This window comes from Microtus ochrogaster, chromosome 7 (assembly GCF_000317375.1).
Source record: "Microtus ochrogaster isolate Prairie Vole_2 chromosome 7, MicOch1.0, whole genome shotgun sequence".
Classification (NCBI taxonomy): Eukaryota; Metazoa; Chordata; class Mammalia; order Rodentia; family Cricetidae; genus Microtus; species Microtus ochrogaster.
The window spans coordinates 4,439,263-4,465,782 of NC_022014.1; the positions used below are offsets into that span (position 1 = coordinate 4,439,263).

Genomic DNA, 26,520 nt, shown 5'->3' on the forward strand with positions numbered 1-26,520 from the left:
GCCGGTTCAGTTCTGGCTGCAAAGACCCGCTCCACCCCCCGGGAGAGGGGCTCCACGGCTCCCCAGGTACCTCGGTTGCCTCTGAAAGGGGCGGTTGGGAGGGCTCCTGAAATTCGATTTGTGCAGTCAGCTTGCAGAAAGGGACAGGGTCAAAGGTGGACGGCTTCAGACTGGCCAGAGAGAATAAGGAGGCTGAACCCAGGATGGGGAAGGTGAGGACAGGACCCACCCGGATCGTGACTAGGATGCACATACCCAGGGAGGAAGCCGCGACTTTGAAAGAACTGCCGATTCGGGGATTCCAGGCGGAGCCGTGTCCAGCTGGGGCACACGGCAGCCATCACCTCTCTGGCAACTCTTTTGTAAGCTCTCCGCAGAACTTTCTGCGCCTTAGGACAAGAAACCCTGACTCCAGTTTAGCTCTCACTTTCCCTGAGCAGGCTTACTGAGATTTGAGGTTCTTGCTTCAGTGACAAAGGGGACAATACATTCAGCACGGGACTCCATAGAGTCTGGCAGACCTCATTTGCACGCTGGTCAGACATAAGGAATGCTGGGCACTTGGGAAGTCCCCAGATACTGATTTCTTAACTTTTTTGCAGCATCCTGGCTAAAACCTGGCGGGGGCTTGACGATCAGGGGAAAGAACCATCTGCTGTTCTTCCTCGGTCTGATACAGAAGATGCCTACAGACAGTAAAAGTATCCTGGCTGCGGAGAGCGAGGAGAGAACCCATGCGGTATGGTGGGGTCCTGGGGAGGGTGGGGTGCCTTGGAATGGAGCAGAGGGGATTTTCAAAACTGCTATCTGAACTAAAGGAAAGGTGAGAGTAACTGTAGGGGTGGGGCTTCCAGATGAGGGCGCTGGGCAGGGGTGTGGGGGAGGAGCGGCATCATGGGAAATATCTCCCAGTGGGTCTTTATGGTGGGTGTGCTTATGCTGTCTGGTAAGAGGCATGGAGCTCACAGAACACGGGAAAGGCTTCTCCTCCCCGCTCACTTCCTCCTGGGCTATGTCCCCTCATGGCTTACCTCTCTTAGACTGAATTCTAGTTCTGCCTGTAACTGCTGCCTGCCCGTGTGGGGGCGGGGTGTGTGTTGCCACCATTGGAGGTTGAGGCTCTCTGGACTTGGAGCTAAGGGACTCTGAGTTAGTTTCCGGCCTGCTGTGTGACCCCGGGCCAGTGCCTGACCTGTGGGACCTACTCTTGCTATGTGTAAAGTTGAGTCATACACTTGCTGTTCCTGCCTGAAAGAGATCATGAGTGTGAGAGTCGGCTGTAAACAGTTGACCACCTTGTGTCTGATGTTTACTGGGATACATGAACCGAGAACACCCAGAACTGCTGGACCCAGTCAGGAATTTGGGTCGTCCTGCCGAGTTTCACTGTGGCTGTGAATTTAAATATACGCTAGTCCAACAGCTGCCATTTTCATGACATAAAAGCCCAAAGAATTGTTCCCAGTGTTCAGTGTCCCTGCCACAGCAGCTTTTTAGGTGGGGATCTGACACCCGAGGAGTCTTGTGTATCTGTGTTCTCTTCTGATGTCAGATCCCGTCAGCTATGCCCTGGTGGAGCGACAGCAATGTACTTCACTGCTCTTCATCCAGAACCTTCTGGAGCAGGCCGCTGTCTCTCAGCCACCAGCTCCTCCTGTCTCGGGCAGGCATTAGAGCAGCTGAGTCTAGGCCACAGTCAGTCGTGGGTATGACTGGATCTGGCCCCAGGAACTCTGAAGGTCCCAGACGAGAGGGAGGAAAATGGCACGTGCTTCCAGCAGAAGGCCAGCGGGTTACACCCTGTTTTAGGTGGGGACTCACTAGGTATCCCCAGCTCAGGGGAAGCTTTGGAGCCCTGCGATTTGGGCCTTCTTTTATCGCTCAGCCTGGATGTGTTAGCTTCCTGTGGCTGCCTGGTAAGTTCCCACTAACCAAGAGACTTAAGCCCACCTAGATTTATTCTCTCACCGTCCTAGAATTCCCTGCGCCCTTGGAAGGCGTTCAGGAAGGGAACCTGGCTCTGCTAGTCTCAGGGCTGTGTATGTGTAGATGTACATAGAGACATGGCTCCATCTCTGTTCTCTGTGCCTTCTCCTTCTTTTCTTCCTTCTCTTTTTTTTACTTATTTTTATTTAGATGTATATTCGTGTGTGTGTGTGTGTGTGTGTGTGTGTGTGTGTGTGGAGTGTGTATGAGTGAGGTGCCTGCGGTCAGAGAGAACATCGGACTCCTTGGATCTGGAGTTACAGGTGGTTCTGAGCTGTCCAACATGAATTCTGGAAACCTAGCTCGGCTCATCCAGAGTAGTCAGTGCTCGTGACTGCTGAGCCATTTTCCCAGCCTCTGTGCCTTTATTCATTTGTTTTTTTGTTGTTGTTGTATTTAGACAGTGCTGGGGATCAGACCTAGGACCCTAAGCAAGCACTCTGTTACTGAGCTGCGTTCTGCAGCCCTGTGTGTGTGTGTGTGTGTGTGTGTGTGTGTGTGTGTGTGCAAGTGTGTGCGTGTGTTACTAAGGACTGAACCCTGCTACTCATACATACTAAGAGCAGTCTCATACTGAGCTTCATTTCAGATTCTCCTTTGAATTTTATTTTTGAAACAAGTTTGTTTCAAGTTTTTTTACTAAGTTTTTCATGTAGCCTTGAACACTCCTATAGCCATGGGAGGCCATTGCTAGCCTCTCGCTTCAGCTTCCCACGTTGGCACCACCAGACCTAACTGTGCCTTCTGTTCTTACCAAGAGCTGCATCACTGGATGTAGGGCCCACCCTAAACTTCCAATGGTTTAATCTCAAGCTTGCTAACTTCATCACTGCTTTGAAGTGTGCCTTATGTTCGAGTGTGCATTCTACTTACTGGCTCTCTCTGCCGGAGATCCAGTCTGGCACTGATAGAGAGTGTCATTCCTAGGTTCCAGGTCACGGGCAGTGCTGTGGAGACATGCTCTCTGGGCAGGAGGAGACAGTACCCTTGGGAACCTCTCAGGAGTCAACACATGTTAAGGCAGAGCCAGAAGAACCACACCCTGAGGGGGCATCACTGGAGGACAGGGCTCTAGGAACTCAGGGCTGGATGCCCCAGAGTCCTGGCTCTAAGGAGAAAGCCCTGTTCCTGCCCAGTGGAGGTAGGAGAAGGGTGAACTTTCTCGGGGAGACATCCTGGGGAGAGTTGAGGGCTTTACTGAGGGAGGGGGAGCCCCAGATTTCCATGTGCATCCTGGCAGCCTTCGAGTGGGTGACTGGGGGAGCATTATGGCCTGGGATGCTGGCTGCTCTGAAGACCCTGTCTTCCTGCAGTTCTTCCCTTACCCTGGATTCCTATACTTTGCCGAGCCGGAAGGACCAGAGAACAGCAGGTGGCTGCAGCTCTCCTCACTGCCTGGTCCCAGGTGAGTGTCCCCTGAGGGTCCCCCAGCCTGCCTGGACAGAGCAGGACTCTTACTGGTCCTCACATGGTATCAGTTTTTTCTGTGATTGGCACAGTGTGTGACTCCAGAGTGCTGCCTCCCATCCTGCGTGGAGTCAGAACCTCCTGCTGCGGGGCTGCTGGGGCCACCCGAGAGCCCTCGCTCACACTCACATGTGGGCTCACATCAGTCCTGTCCTCTGTCCTGTTCTCTGAGAGATGAGTTTAGGGTGGAGACCAGGTGGTAGCCTGAGCTGTGGCCATGTACCCGAAAATGCTGCCTTGCTCCTAACCATCACCTCCCACAGAAGGCCAGTCCTGGGTAGCTCTTCTGTCCAGCCTAATCAAAGTGATGAGGTCACTGGGGCAGCAGGTTGAAGGCCTGGTGTTGTCATCTTTCTTACCACGCCCACAGCAAACCCTGAATGGTGTTGTTTTCATGTTGTCGCAGATGCCGGTGACCTTTGAGGATGTGGCTCTGTACCTCTCCCGGGAGGAGTGGGGAAGGCTGGACCACACACACCAACGTTTCTACAGGGATGCACTACAGGAAAAAATTGGCCTGGCTTTGGGTAAGGTCTCATCTGCATGGCGCCTTCCGTGGCCACAGGAGTGTTGAAGGCTGCCTGTAGTGGCCTCCCTACCCACCCCTCCACTCCGCTCCCCTTCCCCTCTTCTTTACCTGGACAGCACTGCCCTGCAGAACCTTCCACACGGGTGGAGATGTCTGCGTCAGTCCTAGGATGGTGACCACAAGCAAAGGGCCTGCTGGATTCTAGAAACACGATAGGAGGGATTAATTTTAAACTTTATTTGATCAGCTCAGAATGGAGTTTGGACAGCCAGAGTATTGGGAGGCAAAGGCTAGGCGATTGATGCTTCCATATGGAGTTCAGGCCTGCCAGGGCTAAGCAGTGACACTTATCTCAAAGGGGATTTAAAAAGAGACATCAGCCAGGCTGGTTGGTGGCTGCAGCACCGCACAGTGTGGACTCGCTGCATTGTCACAAGTGCCGCCGCATCCCGTCTCAGAGTCCCAGCTTCAGACATGGCCTCTCTTCCAGATGTGCCGTCAGCCACCCTCACAGGTCCTTAAGCTAGAAGCATTGCCGCTGCTTCAGAGAACCTATGGGGCAAGATGGCTCCTCCAGGGTGGGGAGGGCTCGCATCTAAGTCCAGGCTTTTGATTCCTCAATTCCAAACCGATCTTGACAGAAGTTGATATCTTCAGTTCTTCATTGTCAACCAGAGGTTAGCCTTGAGTGTTGCTATTTCAGTGCTGTCCACTTTGATTTTTGATTTATTTTTCAAGACATGCTTTCTCTGTGTAGCTCTGGCTGTCCTGGAAGTCACTCTGTAGACCAGTCTGGCCTTGAACTTAAAGATCTGCCTGCTTTTGTCTCCCGAGGGCTGGGATTAAAGGAGTGTGTCATCACTGCCTGGCTCACTTTGATTTTTTTGAGTGAGGGTCTTTGTCTTTCTTTTTTTTTTTTTTAATTTATTTGTTTATCATATATACACTTTCCAGAAGAGGGCACCAGATCTCATTACAGATAGTTGTGAGCCACCATATGGTTGCTGACTGGGAACTGAACTCAGGACCTCTAGAAGAGCAGCCAGTGCTCTTAACCTCGGAGCCGCCTCTCCAGCCCGAGAGAGTGTCTTTCATTGGTCTGGAACTCACCAAGTTGTCTAAGCCTGATAGCCATTGAGCCCCAGGTGTCCAGACACCATTATTAGGACCACAAGCTTTTGCCACTGTGGCTTTTAATGTGGTTGCTAAGGATGGAACTTGGATCCTCACACAGGCTTAGCTGGAGGCCCCGTGCCCTTGGCAGTTCTATTGATGACTTGGATGGAGGCCCTGAGACCCATTCTGGGCACATCACCCACCCCACTCACACCTGTAATTATCTCAGGTTTGCTCACTACCACTGTTAGCATTGCCCAGGGCCCAGACCAACAAGTCCCAGCAAACCCTGGACATCAGAGGGAGCTTAAGACTCAAGCGGGCCCTAACTAATGACCTAACAAATTCTTGTCTTCCATTGAGGTATGGGAGTTACAGCCCTCTGCTCTTACTGACTATACTAAACTCCTCAAGGACACAACAGTGTGTCCCTGGTAGCAAGCACCCTGTCACCCAGACACACAGGCAAGTACCTTACCATGCAGCCATACTCCAGCCCTTCTAAAAGAATAAATGTATTTATTTATCCATTTGTTTAAATTTTGTTATGGGACAGGGTCTCTTATAGTGCAGGGTAGCCTTGAACTCGTTACGTAGCTGAGGATGGCCTTAAACTCCTAACCTTCCTTTCTCCACCTCCTAAGTACTGGAATTCCACAGACGAGCCACTAAACCTGTGTAGTTTTGGATGGCCTTGAGCTCAGGTCCTCCCTCAGCCTCCTACGGGCCGGCATCTGTGCCTGGCTCTAAAGGGAATTTGTGAGTGCCTTTTGTTTTGCCTTAGGTTTCCAAGGCTCTTGTTCCCCCTTTTTCCTCACAGTCCAGTGGGGCTGGAGAGGGGTATGATGGGAGAAGTGTGGTTTGGGGGTGATTCTACGACTGGACAGAAGCACACCTCTCTTTCTGGACAGGGTTTCCGTTTAGCAGACCTTTCTGGGTCCCCCAAGTTCAGGGGAAGGGCGAGGTGGCAAGTTCCAGCAGACCAACAGGAGCTGAGGAGAGGCGAGGCCTTGGCTCAGGTGAGAGCCTTAGCAAATGCCTTCCTGGGTTTGGGGCTCCCCCTTGTGGGTGTGGATGCAGGACTTTCCAGATCTCTCTACTGCTGGAGGGTGGCTCTTGTCTTGAGGGGTTCCATGGCTTCCCCTTGCCTTTTCCTGACTCCCAGATCTAGCTCCCGGGTTTTTAGCTCTGCCTTCCCATCTCGCGGGCTCTCCAGAAGGTTGTTCCCAGCTGGCAGTCCTGTCTTTTTACAGGAGCTGTGGAAATGGGGAAGTTGGTACCAACCCTAGCCATGGCAACCCTAGGGGATGAGAAACCCTTAAGGACCAGGGCCAGGTGGGCTCCAGGGGAAGAGCCACGGTGTGGTCAGCAAGTGGCTAGCGGCCTGGATGCAAAGATGACCAGAGATGCTGGAGAAGCCAGGCAACCAAAGCCATCCCCACCCAACACATATCCTCTCAAGACCCCAAAGGACGGCGGTCCAGAGAAGCCCAGTGAGGAGGAGAAGGGTGTCCTGGAAAGTGGCGAGGAGGGTCTGGTCCCTGAAGGTGAAACAGGCAAGAAGATGTACACGTGCACACAATGCGGCAAGGGCTTCAGCTGGCACTCGCACCTGGTGACGCACCGGCGCACACACACCGGTGAGAAGCCCTATACCTGCACCGACTGCGGCAAGCGCTTCGGCCGCAGCTCACACCTCATCCAGCATCAGATCATCCACACGGGCGAGAAGCCCTACACCTGCCCCTCATGTTGGAAGAGCTTCAGCCACCACTCCACACTGATCCAACACCAGCGTATCCACACCGGTGAGAAACCCTACGTGTGCGACCACTGTGCCAAGCGCTTCACCCGCCGCTCAGACCTAGTCACACACCAGGGCACGCACACCGGCGCCAAGCCACACAAGTGCCCTATCTGCGGCAAATGCTTCACTCAGAGCTCTGCTCTGGTCACACACCAGCGCACCCACACCGGCATCAAGCCCTACCCGTGCCCGGAGTGCGGCAAGTGCTTCAGCCAGCGCTCCAACCTCATCGCGCACAATCGCACGCACACGGGCGAGAAGCCATACCACTGCCTTGACTGCGGCAAGAGCTTCAGCCATAGCTCGCACCTCACTGCCCACCAGCGCACCCACCGCGGTGTGCGGCCCTATTCCTGCCCACTCTGTGGCAAGAGCTTCAGCCGCCGCTCCAACCTGCACCGGCATGAGAAGATCCACACGACCGGACCCAAGGCTCTAGCCTTGCTTATGCTGGGGGCGGCGGCAGCGGCAGGGGCGCTCCCTGCACCCCCATCTGCTCCCACTTAGAAGCCAAACAGCGAGCAAGCAGGGAGAACACCCAGGGAAGCTGGGTCAGTCCTCGCTGGTGCTAGGGTCCTGGGAAGACACTGCGTCCTCGCCAGTAGGATGGACAAGGGTGAGGGCGGGAAGCTGTAAGGTGCCAGTGCTGGCACCAGGTGGGACATGGTGACTGGAGGAGAAGGGCAAGCACTCTAGCTGCAGATTAAAGGCCCTGAATTTCAAGCTGTGGCCTGTCGCTCTATCTGCCCGGTTCTTGAGCCGTTCTCCGAGCATCGGCAGCTCTTGGTTCTCTCAGTTGTCCCTGAGTCACCACTTTTGCCCTGGGAAGCCTCTCGTGCCTAACCTTGTCTCAGATCAGGGACCATTTGTCACAGCTTTGGAGCCTGTCCTGGAACTAGCTCTTGTAGACCAGGCTGGCTTCGAACTCATAGAGATCCGCCTGCCTCTGCCTCCAGAGTAATGGGATTAAAGGCGTGCGCCACCACCGCCCTGCCATTGGGACATTTTTTTAGGAAATTAGTTTTTGTGGTTGTTGTTGGTGTCTATATATGTGTATACATGGGGTGCGCACGTGCCACGTTGTACCTGTGGAAGTCCAAGGACAGCTTTTACAATTGGTTCTCTACCATGTGGGCTCCAGATATGGAACTCAAGTTGTCAGGCTTGGTTGGCAGTAGATGTGTTTTCCTGCTAAGACATCTGATTTTGTTTTTTGAGACCAGGTTTCATGTAGGGTAGCTGGGAACAATCTTTGTTACCGATGCTCCTTGCCTCTACCTCCTAGGTACTTAGATCATAGGTGCAAACCACCCAGCTCATCTTGGGACCATAGGTCTGTAAACAAAGGCTCTGAGTTCGGCTTCCCAGCTGGAAGACAGCCAGTCACTTCTGAAAGTGGAGCCGGGGAAAGGGGGTCCCTTCAACTTGCATCATGTCACAAGGGACCTTGGCTCTCACTGAGCCCTATCTTCTCCTTTGGCTTTCATGTCGGGAACCTGGAGCAGGGAAACTCGTTTCCTGTCTACTGAATTGGATCACCTTCCTCGAGCTCCTGGCTATTTTGTGGGTATCTCTTCCATCTGCTTATGCTGGGGCCTGCCAGGGAAACCAAGAAGTCCTCACCAGGGACCACTCTCCCCTCTCATGCCTTCTGCAGCTACTACCAACCCTGCTGCTCACTTCCTTGGGATGTGCCATTTATAATGTGTGGTACCTTCCCATTTGGTTTTGAACAAAAGTTCTGATTCTTAACCCCTGTGGCATCCATTCCAATTGCTCCTTTCAGAACCCAGGGCCCAGCCTTATCCTGCACTGTGGCTCAGCTGCCACGAGAACACTCAGCTCTGATATCCAGAGAGGCCTCAGGGAACCGCATGCTGTCTGCAGCTCTGGGTGGTGCCTACCTTCTAAGGGAAACAGTTCTATAGCTTGAATAGGATACAGAGAATAGTAACAATGGCTGCCCAGGCTTGGACAGAGCCAGCGGATCTGTTGTGTGTGTTGTCTAGGTTACTTCTACTCTCTGGCAGGGTTTGCTGCCTCGGTTTCGTTTTGTTTGTTTGTTTTATTTGTCTGTTTCACGTGCATTGGTGTTTTGTCCGCACATCTGTCTGTTTTGTTTGTTTAGACAGTGTCTTACCGTGTAGCCCTGGCTATCCTGAACCTTGCTTAGGAGACAGGCAGGTGGATCTCTGAGCTCAAGGCCAGCCTGGTCTACAGAGCAAGTTCCAGGACAGCCAGAGCTACACAGAGAAACCCTGTCTCAAACAAAGGTTTTATTTAGACAGGATCTCAGCTAGCTGAAGCTGACCTGAAACTCACTGTGTAGTTAGGGATGACACTAACCACTGGCTCTGCCCACAAATTGCAGGATTACAGATGTGCTCTATCTACCACACCTGGCTAGAGGGTCCTTTGTCAGAGGCCAGAAAGACGGACTGCTCTTGTCTTTCCTCTCTTGTCTGTTGTCAAATGTTGCTCAGCCAGCGATGGAATGTCTCTGTGTGGCTCAGAGTGAGGGGCTGAGGGGGCTCCCACCTGTGAAGTGAGCTTCTCTCCTAGGACCCTTTAATGAAGGCCAGGGACTGCTTACAAAGACTTGTGGGAATCCACTGGACCTTAGCGTACTGACTCACTTGCAGGATGGCTATTGTTGGCTGTGATTTCAGTTCCTCGGGCCAGATGCCTGGTGCACTGGGGGGACAGGACGCAAGTGCGTTCAGAAAAGAGTGGCACTGGGTCGAGAGAGATGGCTCAGCGGTTAAGAGCACTGCCTGCTCTTCCAAAGGTCCTGAGGTCAATTCCCAGCAACCACATGCTGTAATGAGATCTGGTGCCCTCTTCTGGACTGCAGGCATACATGCAGAAAGAATACTGTATGCATAATAATTTAAAAGAAAAGAGTGGCACCTTGGGAGCTGATGATTTGGTGGGTGGTGGGGTGTCACGAGAAGGTAGGAAGCCTGACGAGGGTCTTGATATCTGAGGGCTCATGCCACAGCTGAACGCCTAGTATAGTAGTGTGCTACTGAGAAGAGCGAGGACAGCGAACACATTTCCTTCTGAGCTTCCTGCACCATGGCTCAGGGTCCTGGTGGAAGAAGAGTCGGGTAGAGGTGGAGGCCTGTGGCTGCAGCTCTGGGCTAGGACTCCCTAGAGTTCTTTACGGGGTCAGGAGTCTGACCACGACTTTTCCACACCGGAAACCCTCCCTCCCTGTCTTCAGCCAGTCAGTTGCCAGGGCGATGGACGCCAGGAAAACCAACCAATCACCGTCGACGCTAGTCCAAGCAGCGCGCTATCGAGCCGGGCTGTTGTCCAGGCAACCGTTCTGGTTACTGTTCCTAAGTGGTCCTGTTTTCCAGTCTTCCAGTCTTCATGTTGCATCCCCAGAGGAACCAAAGACTGCTCACTGACTCCTGTCAGCTGCCTCACCTCACCGGGGCTCTTAGGGCTGTGACCCTGGTGTGCCTGAAACTCTCTCTAGAGCGATCAGGCTGGACTAGACCGTGTAGCGATCTCTCCCCTCTGCCTTTTACATGATGGGATTATAGGTGTATACCACTAGGCCCAGCTTTTATTTATTTACTCTTTTGATTCAGATAATTAAATTTTGTCTTCATACGGTTTGTGCTTAATTCTGTACGTGTATATTCATATTAAAGTTTGACATGTAAAAACTAGTAAACTTTTTGGCATAGTAAAAAAAAACCCAGCTGATTATAGAAATATATATCTATTTGCTCAGTGTTGGTGGCACACGCCTTTAATCCCAGCACTTGGGAGGCAGAGGCAGGCAGACCTCTGAGTTTGAGGCCAGCCTGGTCTACAGAACAAGGTTCAGGCAAGCCAGGGCTGCACAGAGAAAACTTGTCTTGAAAACAACCAAAAATTTTGTTGTTGTTGTTGTTATTGTTTTTTGAGACAGGGTTTCTCTGTGTAGCTTTAGAACCTGTCCCAGAACTTGCTCACAGAGATCCACCTGCCTATGCCTCTGAAATGCTGGGATTAAAGGCGTGCACCACCACTGCCCAGCTCAATTGTTTTATGTGTATTTATCAAGTGTGGGACTTTTCTCCCCTTCTTCCCTTCCTTCTTTTCTTCCTTCCTCCCTCCCTCCTTCCCTCCCTCCCTCCCTCCCTCCCTCTCTTTCTCTTTCTTCTTTTTGGGGACAGGGTCTCTCTACATAGTCCTGGCTGTCCTGGAACTCACTATGTAGACCAGGCTGGCTTTGAATTCAGAGATTCACCTTCCTTTATCTACTAAGTGTTGGGACCAAACACAACCACACTTGGCAGCATTTTCTTTTTTATGCGTATGAATATTTGTCTTTATGCATTTCAGCATACCAGGTGCATGGCTGGTGCCCGTGGGGGCCAGAAGAGGGCATCAGAGCCCTGGAACTGGGGTTACAGACAGTTGTGAGCTAATGTGTGGGTGCTGGGAATTGAATCCGGATCCTCTGGAAAAGCAGCCAGTTCCCCACAAGGCTGAGCTGTCTCTCTAACTCTCGAAACAGTTTCTGTTTGCTGTACAGACATAACCAGCAGCACAAAGTGGAATAGAACGAAGCCTGTTTGCTCTGGCAGAGTCAGCTCCAAGGAAGGGAAAGAGGCTGTCAGTCAGCTGCTATACTAACCAGTGGACTACTTCGAAACCAGCTCACAGGTGATGCCCAGCAAAATTCATTAAAAATAGCATGTTTGTCAGGTGGTGGCACACCTTTAATCTCAGTACTCGGGAGGCAAAGACCAGGTAGATCTCTGTGAGTTCGAGGCCAGTCTGGTCTCAGAGATTTGCATGTCTCTGCCTCCTGAGTGCTGGGTCTAAAGGTGTGTGACACCACCGCCTGGCCTCTGAATTCTGTTTTTCAAAAACCCAAGGCATTGTACATCTCTGTTAATGCAGCTCACATTCTTTTTTTTTTTATATTTATTTATTATGTATACAACTTTCTGCCTCCATGTATACCCAAACGCTAGAGGAGGGCACTAGATCTCAGTACAGATGGTTGTGAGCCACCATGTGGTTGCTGGGAATTGAACTCAGGACCTCTGGAAGAGCAGACGGTGCTCTTAACCACTGAGATATCTCTCCAGCCCTCACATTCTTATGAGCCACCAAGGCCTCCTTAAAGCAGAGACGACTGATATTACTGTACTTCATTTTATCTCCAGTCATTCGAATTGTATTTGTTCAAGGTGAATGTTCCCAGTGGCTGGGTTATTCACATCGTGATCTGACCCTTTATGGTCCTGTATCCTTATCTATTTGAACAATATTCACTTAGGTGGAAGGCCAATGAAAGGCAATGTTATGAACCTACAGAATGATCTGGAAACAGGAATCTGGGAGCTTTGAAGTGAAGGAGCCCAGAAGAGATAGGCACCAGGGTCCCTCTTGCCTCAAGAAATCTCCTACAGAATTGCTAATCCCCCGACCTGCCCGTGAATTTGCTTTTATGATTTTTTTTTTCTGTGAGGCTCTCTGGTTTTGTCTCTCTCTGTAGTTCAGAGGACGACTTTTCTCCTTCCACCACGTGGGCCCCGGGGATGGAGCACAGGCTGTCAGTTGTCTTCACCTGGAAAGTCATCTCACAGGGACTTGCTCTGGAAGCTTCACAAGCCCAGTCCCTCTTTGTGGTGGACAGTGAAGGACCAGACCATGGGACTTTACATTTTTCTCCACAAATCCACATTTTGGGCAGGCAGACTGTTTTCATCACCATCTCTTAGTTTACTTGCCCTGGAGATTCAAATGTTGGAGAATAAAAACCCAAAACGGTTGCACGGGCCAGGAACCAAGCTGAGACTTAAAACAAAAGCAGAGACCGAGTCACACAGAGAGAGACAGACGGAGACACGGCCACTCTTGATACAAGAGTGCCAATGCCACTTTATTGTGCTCAGGGGCAGCTGATATAGAAATCCCTAGCCACACCCAGCTCTGGGGATCTCTCCGCTGCAGACTCATCAGAACCCACTCCCCTGTCATCAAGGTCTTGTGCTCAGAGCAGCTGTAGGCAAAGAAAGTCAAGGGCCGGGATCTATAGCTCCCAACACTGGAGATTCTGCTATCTGTGTGTGGGGCTGGGCATGGGCTCTGGGCTATGTGAGGGCTAAAGAAGATACTGTGTCTGCGCCTGCCCATGAGTAAACACTAAAGGTTATCAGCTTGTGGTTTGCGACTGACTTTGGGTCCTCTGCCTCTGGGACATCTCCCTCTAGATCCTGATTCTGTTCTGGACTCTAGTTCTAGATTCTGTCAAGCTGATTTTTGGAGTAGTTTGGAAGTTGGATTATTTTGAATTCCAGAACGGCTGACCAGTCGCTGGCAGTGTAAAATCAGACCCTGTTTTCTTCTCAGAACTCCTTTTCAAAAAGCCGTCCAAAAACTAAGTCAGGTGACACAAGACCTCTAGAACAATGTTACTTCTCAGCACCTACTCAGTCCGGAAGCCAGGCTGCTGGCCCTGAAGCTGCGGGACAGCGTGGCCGACACTGCCATCTTGTGGCCACACACGAGGAGCCGCTGGAGCCTGAGGAGCCCGTGAGACCGGCTCCCACCAATGTGACTTCTTGGGGTTGGGGGTACTGCCCGCGGCCCCTCAGTGGCTTCTTTATACTGGGGTGCTCGCTGCCACTAGGGTGAGTTCTATTCTTTGCAATTTTTGCTTTCGATTGATGGAAAACAAAATGAAAAAGAAAACAACCAACACTACCTTTTGAACAGCCATTGTTTTGTGTGACCTCTGCAAAAAGTCCTGAGGTGGAATTGGCTTTCAAAAACGGAGACGGGAGATGAATGACGTGTGGATCCAGCAGAACCAGCATCTGGAAGGAGGGTGAGAGAGAGGGCTTTGTTCCGGGTTTGGACTTTTGTGAGTGGCCACCGGATGGAGTGGAAGGGTTCACATGTAACTCACTCTCTCAAGCGGATGCACCAGGACACTGCATCGCGGAGCAATAAATCGTGCTAGGGAGCCGGTAAGGGCTCTGGAGCTGCAGTGGTATGAGCTCTGGATGAGGAGGGAGCGGGTGATCCAGAACTCTTCTCAATTGGCTGGACAGGAGAAGCTAGGGCTGACCTTTAGGCTTTTGACTGCAGTGCAGCCTAGAGGACTGAGCTGGAACCCAGGGACATTTAGGACAAGATAGGAGGTAGGTATAAGGTCTGCTGGACAGACTAGTTGTAACTATCGAGCGGCTGAACCTGTTTAGAGGGGCTTTGAGCTCTTCTGATGGATCTGAGGACTTGAGTCTCTGCACCTTCTAGATTTTGACTGCCAGTTTTGCAGGGACCCTGAGCCCAGAAACTGCACTAAGATTTTTTAGCATCTTGGGCCTGTCCCAGGCTGGGATTTAAAAGCTTGCCTGTTAGCCGGGCGGTGGTGGCGCACGCCTTTAATCCCAGCACTCGGGAGGCAGAGGCAGGCGGATCTCTATGAGTTCGAGGCCAGCCTGGTCTACAAAGGGAGTTCCAGGACAGGCTCCAAAGCTACAGAGAAACCCTGTCTCGATAAATAAATAAATAAATAAATAAATAAATAAATAAATAAATAAATAAGTGCTTGCCTATTCCTCCTGGGCCATCTGTTGTTGGAGAGATAGGTTCAGTGACACAGGATTGCCCCTTCTAAGCTTTACTACTTGCCCCACCCCGGGCCTTCTAAGATTTAGAAGATGCAATACTCTCTGGGCTTGATGCTCTTCTGAAGATCCCCAAATGGGTTGGGTCATCAGACTCATGTTTCTGAGAATTAGCCAGCCCCGGCTTTCTGGGCAGCTCCAGAGGGAACTGGCATGCCATTCTGCCTTTGGGGAACCATCAAAGCTGCTAAGGAGGGCCAGAAGAGCCAGAGTGAGAGTTTGCAGCAAGCTCCAAGGTGAAGGCTGAGGACGTGCTGGTGGCTCCAGTCTTGCAGTGTGTGTGTGTGTGTGTGTGTGTGTGTGTGTGTGTGTGTGTACGTGTGTGGATCAGGCAGCACTTGGGCTCCACTGATGAGACTGCATCATTTACCTGGGGATCTGTGCCACATCCACGGCTGTCTCGCCTGTGTGGCAAAATGCCTCTCAGGTGGTGGCCCTCTCAAAATGAGGGGCTCGTGCTTCTTGGAGCTTGGCCCCCGGCGGCTCCCTGGCAGTCTGCTCGAGTTGTGCCTGATTAGCCTCAACGACCTCGTTCACTTTGTTCCTGGCGATGGTTTCTTGCATTGGCTCTGCTATCCTTTTCTTCTGTTCTACTTTTCTCTTGACAAAAACTTAATCTGTTCAAGGAACCAGGAAATATTCCCAAGGGCTCCTTGAATACGGAGGGACTGATGCATCAGTACCCTTGATTCAGGCCATTAATGTTATGATTAAGAGTCCGGCTCGCTCTCTGGGGGAAATTATGGATACCCTAGAACAGAAAGGGCTCATGATAGGAGATTTGGTAGAAGATGGGTGAATTATGAAGGAAAATGTATGGAATGGCAAGAGTTACCATTTATGGAGAGGCTAGCCAGAATGAGAAACCCCTGGTGCATTTTAGATAGGGAAGAAAGGTAGGCTATTCTTGACAATATGAAGCCAGCCATTCAATATTGGAGCAAACCCTGGGGGTGGAATCCTGAAGAATGGTGTTTGGGTTACCTTGGTTACCTTGAGGGCAGATATGATTTAGGGCCATGAAAAAGTGCAGACTAATTTCAAAGAAAAGCTCTGCCCACCTGGCCCTGACCGCAAGACTTGCTGAGAATAATCAACTGCCTGTAATCATTTTTCTATGTAAGCTTTTATGTCTGCCAACTTCCTTCTGTAATCTCATAAAAATGATGCTTGAATTTTAGTAAAATTGCAGCAGATTCAAATCTTTTTAGAGTTGTGTCTGTCTGTCATTCTCCGAATCCTGGGTTCTCCTAAGCCTTCACCCTGCTCTCCTTCGATCTTCAATCTCCAAGAGAGTCAGTCCGCGGCAGATCTGCTTTATGGAATAAGCAACATTCTCTTTTCTCAAGCCAGCTTCTGTTATCGCTGAAACTGAGCTCACACTATGGGCCATCTACTGGTGGCAGTGGGGTGGGGAATGGGAGCAGGGGGTACCTGGAAGTCCTGCTTGGAAGCAGCCAGGGGAATCTGAGCTGGAAGCTGTGGAAGCCTGGATACCTGTTTCATCTTTCAGGATGACACAGGCAGCTCAGATGACAGGAAGCAATCGCAGACTCACTACCTATGGAGAGAAAGAGGTCCTAGGCTCTGCACAAAGACCTTGAAACCCTTGAGGAAGGTGGCTAGCCTTCAAGTCATACAAGTTACATATGATCAAACAACACTGTGATCAGGCTTGGAGGGCACGAATGAATCAGGGCTTCTCCCCAACACACATGAGAAGCCCAGCTCCCCTAAACCACAGCTCAGGGGCTCTTCCCATCCAGAGCTGTCTGTCCTTCTGATGGACAACACAGGGCGTCTTCAGTCCTCACCTTACTTGACTTTTGGGGGGCACAGGTACACCTGCACTCACATACATACACGCACACACACGCACACACCCACACCCACACACACACACAACTTACAAGGTATATAGGATATAGTAAAAAGGATCCACTTAAATACATTTTTTTTTTGGTCTGGGTGTAAATAAAATACCTCTGCAGTGGATGGCACTGTTTGTGTCTAGAAAGGAGATGCAGGTGAGGGGGACTAAGAGGAGATTTCGCTGTAAGCACTTTACATTTGGAAGCTTGCACATAAATTATCAAATTATCAATGCAGAGGAAAAATGTCAAGAGATGGACCGCTGAGGTGGCCTAGCAGGTAAGGGCGCTTGCTGTCAAGCCTAAGGAACTGAGTTCTGCGCCCCCGAACCCACATAGTGGAGGAGAGAACCGACTCCTGAGACTTGTTCTCTGACCTCCATGCACACTCCCCAAGTAAATGTAAAATTAACAAAACAAAGCACATACACCCCAAGAAACCCCACAAAAACTTGCTTTTGAGGCTCTAACTGGGGTTGGAGAATGGCTCAGTGGTTAAGAGTGCTTCCATGGGATCTTTGAGGGGTCAAAAGCCCACAGCAATCCCTGCTATCTTGCTCTCTCTACTTGTGGACCAAGATGTAAGCTCTCGGCCACTGCTCCAGTGCCAAACCTGCCGGCCTGTTGTCTTGCTCCTCGCTGTGATGGTCATGGACTCTAACTCTTGGTCATGGTGTTTCATGGCACCACACCAATAGAAAGTCACTATGACACTTGCTTACATAGCAAAGTCTAGGCCAGCCTGGGCTGTGTGAGACTGTTTCAAAGATCCCCAAACCAAGCAACTGGGGCTGGAGAATGGCCTATCTGTAGTAATAGGAGCAGTGGGCTGTGTCCCGCCACGCAGCTAGCTTTACCCAAAATAATTACATGGAAACTGTATTCTTTTAAACACTGCTTGGCCCTTTAGCTCTAGCCCTTACTGGCTAATTCTGATATCCCGATCAACCCATCTCTAATCATCCGTGAGCACCGGTCTTACCGGGAAGATTCTAGCCTACGTCCATCCTGGGTCAGAGCTTCATCGCGTGTGTCTGCCCAGGAGTGGGCAGCATGGCGTCTCTGCTCCAGAGCGCAGAGCTGTCGAGTCTGAGCTCACTTCCTCTTCCTCCCAGCATTCTGTTCTGTTTACTCCACCCATCTATGTTCTAAGCTATGAGCCCAAGCAGTTTGCTTATTACTTATCCAATGAAATCAACAGATTGATATATGACACTCCCACATCACCTATCAGTGAAGAGTGCTTCCAGAGGACCTCTGTGTGGTTCCCAGCATGCATGCTGGGCAGCTTACAACCACCTATAACTCCAGCATCAGCATCAGGGGATTCACTGTATTCCCTTGATCCTTGAGCACCACACACATAAACAAACCTTTAAACACAAAGCCAAACATCCCAAACAAGCAAACAAAAAGTACGGTGGTTATTAGGGGGCTAAGAGAGGTTCTTGCACGTCAGTGTTTAACCGTGGCTGTTTTTATGTCAGCTTCACACAAGCTTGAGTTGTTTTGAAAGAGTAAACCTAAATTGGGAAAATGACCCCCACCAGACTGGCCTGTGGGCAAGCCTATGATGCATTTTTTTTGGATTGATATTTAGTATGGAAGGACACAGCTCACTGTGGGTGGTACATGGGTGGTCCTGGATGCTCTAAGAAAGCAGGCTGAGCAAGCCATGAAGAGCAAGCCCGTAAGCAGTATCCTCCATGGCTTCTGCATCAGCTCCTGCCTCCAGGTTCCTGCTCTATTTGAGTTCCTGCCCTGACTTCCCTCAGCAATGGAGTGTGGCCTGAGAATTCTAAGCTGAAATAAGTCCTTTCCTCCCAAGGTTGTTTAAGGTTGTGGTGTTTTATAACAGACACAGAAAACCTAAGACCGTGTTTAATGGGGTAGTTTAGATTTTCCAAGTTGAAAAGGAGATAGTCATAGCCACACACCAATGCAAAAACACTTAATTTTATTTTATTATTTGTTTGTTTATTGGTAGACGGGGCTTCTCTGTGTAGTCCTGGCTGTCCTGGAACTTATTTTGTAGACCAGGCTGTCCTCAAACTCAGAGCCCACCTGCCTCAACCTCCCAAGTGCTGGGCTTAGCGGTGTGCACCACCACCCTGGTTCTTAAAGTTCTTTTTTTACAGTTCTTTCTATTTCTTGTCACTGTGTTACCAGTTCAGCCTTTACTACTCCAACTAGCCAAGACCACTCAAGAGTTTCCCTGGGACTAATATAGCAACACCAGGAGAGATGACACTAGTATCTCCCAGTCTGCTGTGCACCCAATGGATCTGCTTATATGCCATGGGGAGGGGTGTTTGGACAATCACAGCCTTGTCTTTTAGCAATCAATCACAACAGAGAGAAGTGCTCCCTATGTAGCCTTGGTGGACGGGGCTTCAGGCTTATCTAGAATTCAGAGGCTGGTGATAGCAAGAACTGACGCCTGTCTCAAACAGCCCTAGGGGAGGCTTCTCAGCTTTTATCTACGTGTAGTTTTCTCAAGGTGTCCACTGAGTGGGCGTTCCAGATAGCTGGTCACTCCGGCTGGCTGTGTGACTAACAATCCTTTTGCTCAAGGCGACGGGGGCTACAAGGGAGAGTCCAACGGTTGTCACAGGGAGTCAAACTGCCCTGTCTATTTATAGGAAAATAAACATCAAAGATGTTTACAAGGTAAAGCTAACTCACCATTAACATCAATATTGCAACAACCAGGCAGAGGTGGGCCTCCAGCTCAGTGTCCCCAGGCATCAGGACTTCTGCTCCTGAGCTCAGTACAGATGGAAATGCCGGTAGGTGGGAAGGGGATGGTGCCCAGGATGGAGGCTCCGCTCTAATTAGATTCCATTTTCCAGGAAGCTCTGAGATCTCCCAAGGACCTGATTTAGGATAAGTGCGACCCAGAAGGCGAAAATGAGACTTCGCCAAAGCCTAGGGTTTCCCAGATTGGCCAGCCGTGGGAATTCTCCCTGTTCATTGGCCAGCCACCTCTGACGGCGCTAGAGATGGTAAGAGTGCCAACGCTGGTCGTCGCGCATGCGCCTGCTAGCTTCCCAGCGATCTCCGCGCGGACTTCCGGCTCCGGGAGCTGGTGGGAACCTCCGAGCACCTGGTGGCTCGGGGCGGTGTGCCCTGGGGGCGGGACTGGAGCGTCCTGGCGCGCGGTCGGGCTCCTGCGGATTCGGCGCCCGAGGCGCAGGCCGGAGGGAACGCGCTCCTCTGGGCAGCGCGGCCGCGGGCGGCCCCTTGCTCTCCGGGTTCCCGTCGCTCTCGCCAGGCTGCTGGGACCGTCCCCTTTTCCCACGTCCTGCCGAGCGACCCTGGTGAGTCCGGGCCCTCTCCGAGGACATCTCCTCTGTCCCTGGAGGATGAGGCAGAAGGCTCGACAGGAGAAGCGTAAATAAAGTGCTTGTAGTAGTGGAGAATTGGAAATCGCCCGGATGCATCACTCGGGTTGGTTCGGAAACTGCAGCACCCCCGTCTACTAATGAAGAAACGTTGCTAATTGAAAAACACAAAATCCAAAGTGGTATGCGCATAAGATTCATTTATGTAAAGCACACATAAAGCACTTGTCGATTTTGAATATATGAGATTGTTAGTGAATCAAAAGAAACATGTCTTGGTATATTAACATTCCCTCATTCCCTTCTCGTTTTTTTTTTTTTTTTTTTTTGGTTTTTCGAGACAGGGTTTCTCTGTGTTGCTTTGGAGCCTGTCCTGGAACTGGCTCTTGTAGATCAGGCTGGTCTCGAACTCACAGAGATCCTCCTGTCTCTGCCTCCCGAGTGCTGGGATTAAAGGCGTGCGCCACCACCCCCCGGCTTCCCTTCTCGTTTTTTTAAATTACGATGCTCATGCTAGTTAGACTGTTGAGACAAAAAAAGGGCAAAAATTCAAATTACACTTTTGAGAATATTGTGAAGCAGTAGCAACATAAAATACAACTCATATATAGTTGTGAATGAATGATGTCCATGAGGTATCTGATACCACTCTGTATCTGGAGTAAGAAGTTTCTGGAATTTGTAAGATTTGTAAGTTTTTTTTTTTTTTATGATTATGTTGTCTTGATTGTTTGCACATGTAGTGCATTACATGCATGCAGGGTTTGAGAAGGCCAATAGAGGGCGACAGATACCCTGTGATTAAAATGAACGATTTTGAGCCTCCAAGTTGGTGCTGGGAATTTAACCTGCGCCTCTGCAGGAGAAACACAGACTCTTAACCACTGAGCCATCTCTCCAGCCCTGTAGATTTGTGAGTTTTCAAATTTGAGAAAAATGACAGTGTGGTCTATCAGTGAAGGGACTCGAGACAACATTCATAATTAAACACAATAATTGTAACTTTTTGAGACAGTTTTGCTCTATATCCCATACTGGTCTCTAACTTTGGGCGCTCTGGCTTTGTTCCTTACAGTTCTGGAATTCCAGATATATATCACCATGCATGTACCACTACATCCAGTGAAATTTTACAGCCTTTATGATGAAAAACATACCTTAAGAGTAGTAGCTCAGTGACGCTGGGTGGTGGTGGCACAGGCTTTAATCTCAGCACTCAGGAGGCAGAGGCAGGATCTCTGTGAGTTCAAGGCCAGTCTGGTCTAAAAAGTGAGTTCCAGGACAGCCAGGACTGTTACATAGAGAAAATAGAGAAACCCTGTCTTGAAATGCCACCCTCTCCCCCAACAGAAAGAAAGAAAGAAAAGAAAGAAAGAAAAGCTCAGTGATTGAAGCTTTTTCTTTAGATTTTAGTTATTTTATGTGTATGAGTGTTTTACTGGCATAGATGTGTGTATGTCATCGGCAGAACTGTTGCCTGAGGAAGTCAGAAAGGGAGGTTGGGTCACCAAGAATTGGAGTTACAGTGAATTGTGAGCCACCACGTAGGTGCTGGGAGGAGCGGAACCTGGATCCTCTGAAAGAGCAACAAATGCTCTTAACTTCTGAGCTCTCTCTTTGGCCCTCGATGATTTACATACACACACGCCAGGATATCCTGTATCCAGGGCTAGCTTCAGACTTCATGTAGCTGAAGACAGCGAGTGCTGGGATTACAGGTCTGTACCATCCCACCCAGTTTATAGTAGTGCTGGGCAACCAGTGTAACAACTGAGCCACAGCCACAGCGGGCTCAGGGAATCAATCTCCAGGCTGCATAGACATACTAAATTCTGCTACTAAACTTGAACAGTTACTATAAATGAAAATACAAATATGCTCATAGCAGCAGAAGTGCTTCCAAATGAGTGAGGTTAGGTTCTTGCGGCCCAGATTTGGGGTGTCAGATGTAGTGATAAAGGACTGTGGGTCTGATAGAGACAGTGAAGCCTAAAGAGCTTTAGGGGTACAAAAGGCTAAGGTGCCAAATCCCTAGACTTTGTTCCAGGCTGGCATATTCCACTCTTCCTCAAATACTGTTCTTCTGCTCTTTCTGTAGGCATATGTGTCCTGATGCAGGCCCAGCTGTCACCGAGAGCCCCTCTGGGAGACTGAAAGGGTCGGCTCTGGAGCCCCAGGCTAGGGTCGACTTAGGCCAGGGAATGGCATCCTTCCGGGAGCTCCAAGACCGTGCTCCTGGGGAGGAAGAAGGACTTCTGATTGTGAAGGTGGAAGATTGCTCTTGGGAGCAGGAACCTGCCCAGCAGGTGGACAGCGAGGATTCAGAAGCCTGCCGCCAGCGCTTCCGTCAATTCTGCTACCAGGACGTGGCTGGGCCGCAGGAAGCCTTCAGCCAGCTCTGGAAGCTCTGCTGCCACTGGCTGCGGCCAGAGCTGCACAGCAAGGAGCAGATCCTGGAATTGCTGGTGCTGGAGCAGTTCCTGGCTGTGCTGCCAGGGGATATCCAAGCCCAGGTGCAGAGACGGCACCTTGGGAGTGGCAAGGAAGCTGTCGCTTTGGTGGAGGACATACAGAATCAGTCGTTGAAAGCCGGGCCACAGGTGAAGGGTCCTTTCCATGTCTAGGAGCCTGAAGAGTTGAGGCCATCTTCATGGAGACAAATCTCTACAGGGACAGGGAAACCCTGAGTCCAGGGAAGTACACACACACACACACACACACACACACACACACACACACACACACACAAAATCCCAGTGCTGCACGGGATGCTTTTCTGAAAGACAAGTCTTAAGTCAAGGGTACCCTGCAGTCTTGAGTCCTTGACATTGAGAGCCACTGGGATATGCTAATGATCAGCTAGGGTGTGGGATTCTTGCCTTGGCAGGCAGGAGGACCCCCCTCCCCCACACCACACCCACCTTCCTCCTTTGCTAAGTAGCTATAACTTTAGCCTTTTAGGGATTGTTTCTTGCCTCTTGATCAGGAAGTGTCACATTCTTCTCTGGTCTTTTCTGGGTCTCCATTTAATCTCTTGCCCCACCCAACCCTCAGGTTCCTAATGGGTGTGTCTCCTACGTCCTTCCAACCCCCCCCCTCAGTCTGGTCTGTGCTAATGGGCTTATTGCTGTTACAACACAGGATGAACCCTCTGAAGTGGAGCCTAAGGCAACAGGCCAGGCACTCCAAACTCCACAGCCTCCCCAGAAGCAGCTCCCTGCAACCCAAGTGCGGCACAGCCACGGTGAGTAAGACTCTTTGATCAGCAGTGTGGCTACACAGGCCTAGGTTTCTTCTCTACAATTGCCCTGAGGGTCACAAGCACAGGGAAGCCCAGTCACACGAGCACGCGTGTGCATGCATTTGGTGTGTGTACTTGTGCAAGTGTAGATGAAGCCGTCAGTCTCGGCCCTTGACCTGTATGAAGCTCTGTTCTTTGCCTTCAGCCGAGCTTCCTGTTCTTAAAGAAGGACAGACAGGAGAGAGGATGGATGTCTCCTTTGCCTCCGCAGTGCCTGTGAGTTAGCAATCCCTTTGTTCCCTCAGAGGACTTGGTGCAGGTGAACATAGAATTTGACCCCTCCTGTCCCCATTCACAGCTGCCTGGGAGACCTCAGCTGAGTCATATCTCCCCATTCCAAAAACCTGTGGCATCAGGAGACATCCCTTTCTATTTTTCCCGAGAAGAATGGCGCTCCCTGGACCCTGCTCAGAGGGATCTCTTTTGGGACATAAAGAGAGAGAACTCCCGGAAAGCTGCTCTCGGTAAGCAGATCTATAGGGCCCTCTTTCTGCTGTGATCCTGGCTTTTCTTCCCACTCTTGCCTAACCAGGTTCTAAAGCTAGCCTTTTCTGAGTTTCCGCAACAGTCTCCTGTGATGCTCAAGTGACGCGTCTCTGTAGGTTTTGTGACCAGCTGACAAGTGTTCTCTGTGCCAGCGCCTGCTGAGGGCACCATGCTGAGGGCGCCATGCTGAGGGCTTGGAAGGACATTTTCTCATCAGACCTCAGTCTGGTGCATAGGAATGTTTGTCCCCAGACAGCATTCTGAGATCCAATGAGGTTGATGGTTCTTGTCAGCCACAGACATGCTAAAACCAAAACAAAAGCAAGCTAGCTGCACCCCAATATTTGAACTCACTCTTTATCAGCATCTTACTTATGTGGCTGCACTGTGAGTGGGTTGGGGTTCCTCCCTGACCAAGGCTGCTGTGTGTTGTGTCTGCAGCGCTGGAGCCTAAGGAATGAGGGGCCGCACTAGCTACGCACGCTGGTGCCTTCAGTTTACAGGCAGGGAATGAGCCCTTGGCTTCAGCTGTGGTGAGTGACACTGGCCACAGGTGGGGAACAGGCAGAGGGTCTTTGTAACAGCAGTTGCTTCTATGGAAGGATCAGCTCAGCGGCTCCCTAAGGCTACCTCAGAGCTGTTCTTTTGCTACCCTTTTATCATCTTCCCATTAAAAAATGGACTTTTAGCCGGGCGCTGTGGTGCGTGCCTTTAATCCCAGCACTTGGAAGGCAGAGGCAGGCGGATCTTTGTGAGTTCGAGGCCAGCCTGGTCTACAAGAGCTAGTTCCAGGACAGGCTCCAAAGCCACAGAGAAACCCTATCTCGAAAAACTTAAAATAAAAAATAATAATAAAATGGACTTTTAAGGAGGCAGAGGCAGGCGGATCTCCGTGAGTTCGAGACCAGCCTGGTCTACAGAGCTAGTTCCAGGACAGGCTCCAAAGCCACAGAGAAACCCTGTCTCGGAAAAAAAAAAAAGGACTTTTAAAATAAAATTACATTTTAATATTTTTATTTTGTGCATGTGTGGACGTCAGAGGACGGCTTTCTGTAGTTGTTCCTTCCTTTCTCAATGTAGGTTCTGGGGGGGACAAAGCTCAGGCTTGGTGGTTAGGCTTGACAGCAGGTGATTGTATTCATTCAGCCATCTTGCTCACCCATATGGTCGTTTTGTAGGACAGAAGTCTGGGCTGCAGCAGCCTGAATCTCAAAACTTCCCGTCCTAGAGTCAAGGGACACTAAAGAGGCTTCTCCCCACCTTGCAGGTTTGGGATCCAAAAGCCAGAACAAGAGATCTCCAGAGGAGGCTGTGACAATGTCGGAACAGACTAACTGTGAAGTGACTATGTCCTGCAATCCCGAGGAGGCTGACACCGAGGTCTGGGAGACCAAGAACCCACCGAGGACAGCCGTGGGCCCGCTGGTGATGGCGCATCGGGGGCGGCCGCCCACACGCAGGCGCCAGTTTCGGGATTTAGTGACTGAGAAGCCGCACAGCTGCGGGCAGTGCGGGAAGCGCTTCCGCTGGGGCTCAGACCTAGCCCGGCACCAGCGAACACACACTGGTGAGAAGCCACACAAATGTCCTGAATGCGACAAGAGCTTCCGCAGCTCTTCGGACCTGGTGCGTCACCAGGGCGTGCACACGGGCGAGAAGCCCTTCTCTTGTTCTGAGTGTGGCAAGAGCTTCAGCCGGAGCGCCTACCTGGCAGACCACCAGCGCATCCACACGGGGGAGAAGCCCTTCGGCTGCAGCGAGTGCGGGAAGAGCTTCTCATTGCGCTCCTACCTGCTGGACCACCAGCGTGTGCACACGGGCGAGCGGCCTTTTGGCTGTGGCGAGTGTGACAAGAGCTTCAAGCAGCGTGCACACCTCATCGCGCACCAGAGCCTACATTCCAAGACGGACCTACTCGGGTGAGTCGCCCGTGGGACCTGAGCAGTCCAGCGAGGTGGACACTCCCTGTGATTCTCCCGGTTCTTTGTTCGTCTTGGAGAATTCTTCTCTTGCCTGTGACCACTGTCAGCCTATGGAAGGGACCCAAGGCCTCTGTATTCTGAACTGGCCTGCCTGCTCCTGGGATCTGCCTCCTGTCTCTCCCCTTCCTGCTCTGAATTTTTCTTCCACTTGTTGCCTGGAGTTTCACAGTTTCTAGGTGGTGTGAGGCCTCCCAGGCTGGACCTAGGGTTTCTCCCCAGGACCCTCCGGGCTTCCTTGGCTGGAGGCTCTCTTTTTGTCTACTTGTGCCTTCCTGTGGGGACTGGCCTCCATCCTCAGGGGACTGCTTGGCCTTGGCAAGGACCATGGGCCCATACCAATGAGAATTTAGGTCCTGGGTTCAGTCTCAGCAGCTTCCTGGCCTTCACCCCCCCCACTCCCCCACTTCCAACCTGTGACCCCTCTTTTCTGCCCCAACCCCAGGAAGCGCCTAGCTGTCGTGCTGTGAGCCCTGAGACAGCCCTGCAGGTTTGGATATTAGTGGAGGTGGTGGCTGTAGCAGCAGACTGGCTCTGGAGAACTATAGCAGCAGACTGGCTCTGGAGAACTATAGCAGCAGACTGGCTCTGGAGAACTATAGCAGCAGACTGGCTCTGGAGAACACCCGTTCCTCCAGACGGGTGGCCTTTGTCATACTTACGTTAGCACTCTGTCAGTCAGCACTTTGTAGCTGACACCTGAGCACTGTATTCATGTTTTTAGTCTGCATTGTGTGCAGACTGACGTTAACAGGACAGCATAGACCCTCCAAAAGGGCTCAGCCCGGTGGGGTTCAGAAGGGTTTGAATAAACATGGACCTTTGCCTTGAGGCTGTCATTTTTTTAGCTGGCTTTTCTCAGTCAGGGGCATGGGTGTTATCTTGTGGCTTGTTAACGCTGATGGTTGGGGTGTCTGCAGTCACCAGGAGAGCCACATCTTGTACCTGCAGTCCTGTGACTGACTCTCCTGTGTCAGTCGGTGCA

At 51.0% G+C, this 26,520-nt stretch overlaps 1 protein-coding gene and 1 long non-coding RNA gene across 2 annotated transcripts; one reads left to right on the forward strand and one right to left on the reverse strand.

The window, feature by feature from the left end:
- On the forward strand, positions 1-26,520 carry Znf205 (zinc finger protein 205). Its single transcript, XM_026780662.1, has 13 exons — positions 1-66; positions 603-739; positions 2,914-3,127; positions 3,300-3,391; positions 3,860-3,980; positions 6,010-6,117; positions 6,352-7,388; positions 19,480-19,745; positions 21,868-22,369; positions 22,911-23,013; positions 23,216-23,286; positions 23,369-23,534; positions 24,824-26,520. The coding sequence occupies exons 2-13, from the start codon at positions 683-685 to the stop codon at positions 25,477-25,479; spliced, it is 3,393 nt and encodes a 1,130-aa protein (XP_026636463.1). The 5' UTR covers positions 1-66; positions 603-682; the 3' UTR covers positions 25,480-26,520.
- Positions 11,969-16,110, reverse strand: LOC113456323. The gene is made up of 3 exons (XR_003377142.1): positions 15,989-16,110; positions 13,627-13,738; positions 11,969-12,716 (listed from the first exon to the last, which is right to left on the reverse strand). It is a non-coding gene; the product is annotated as an uncharacterized LOC113456323 (long non-coding RNA).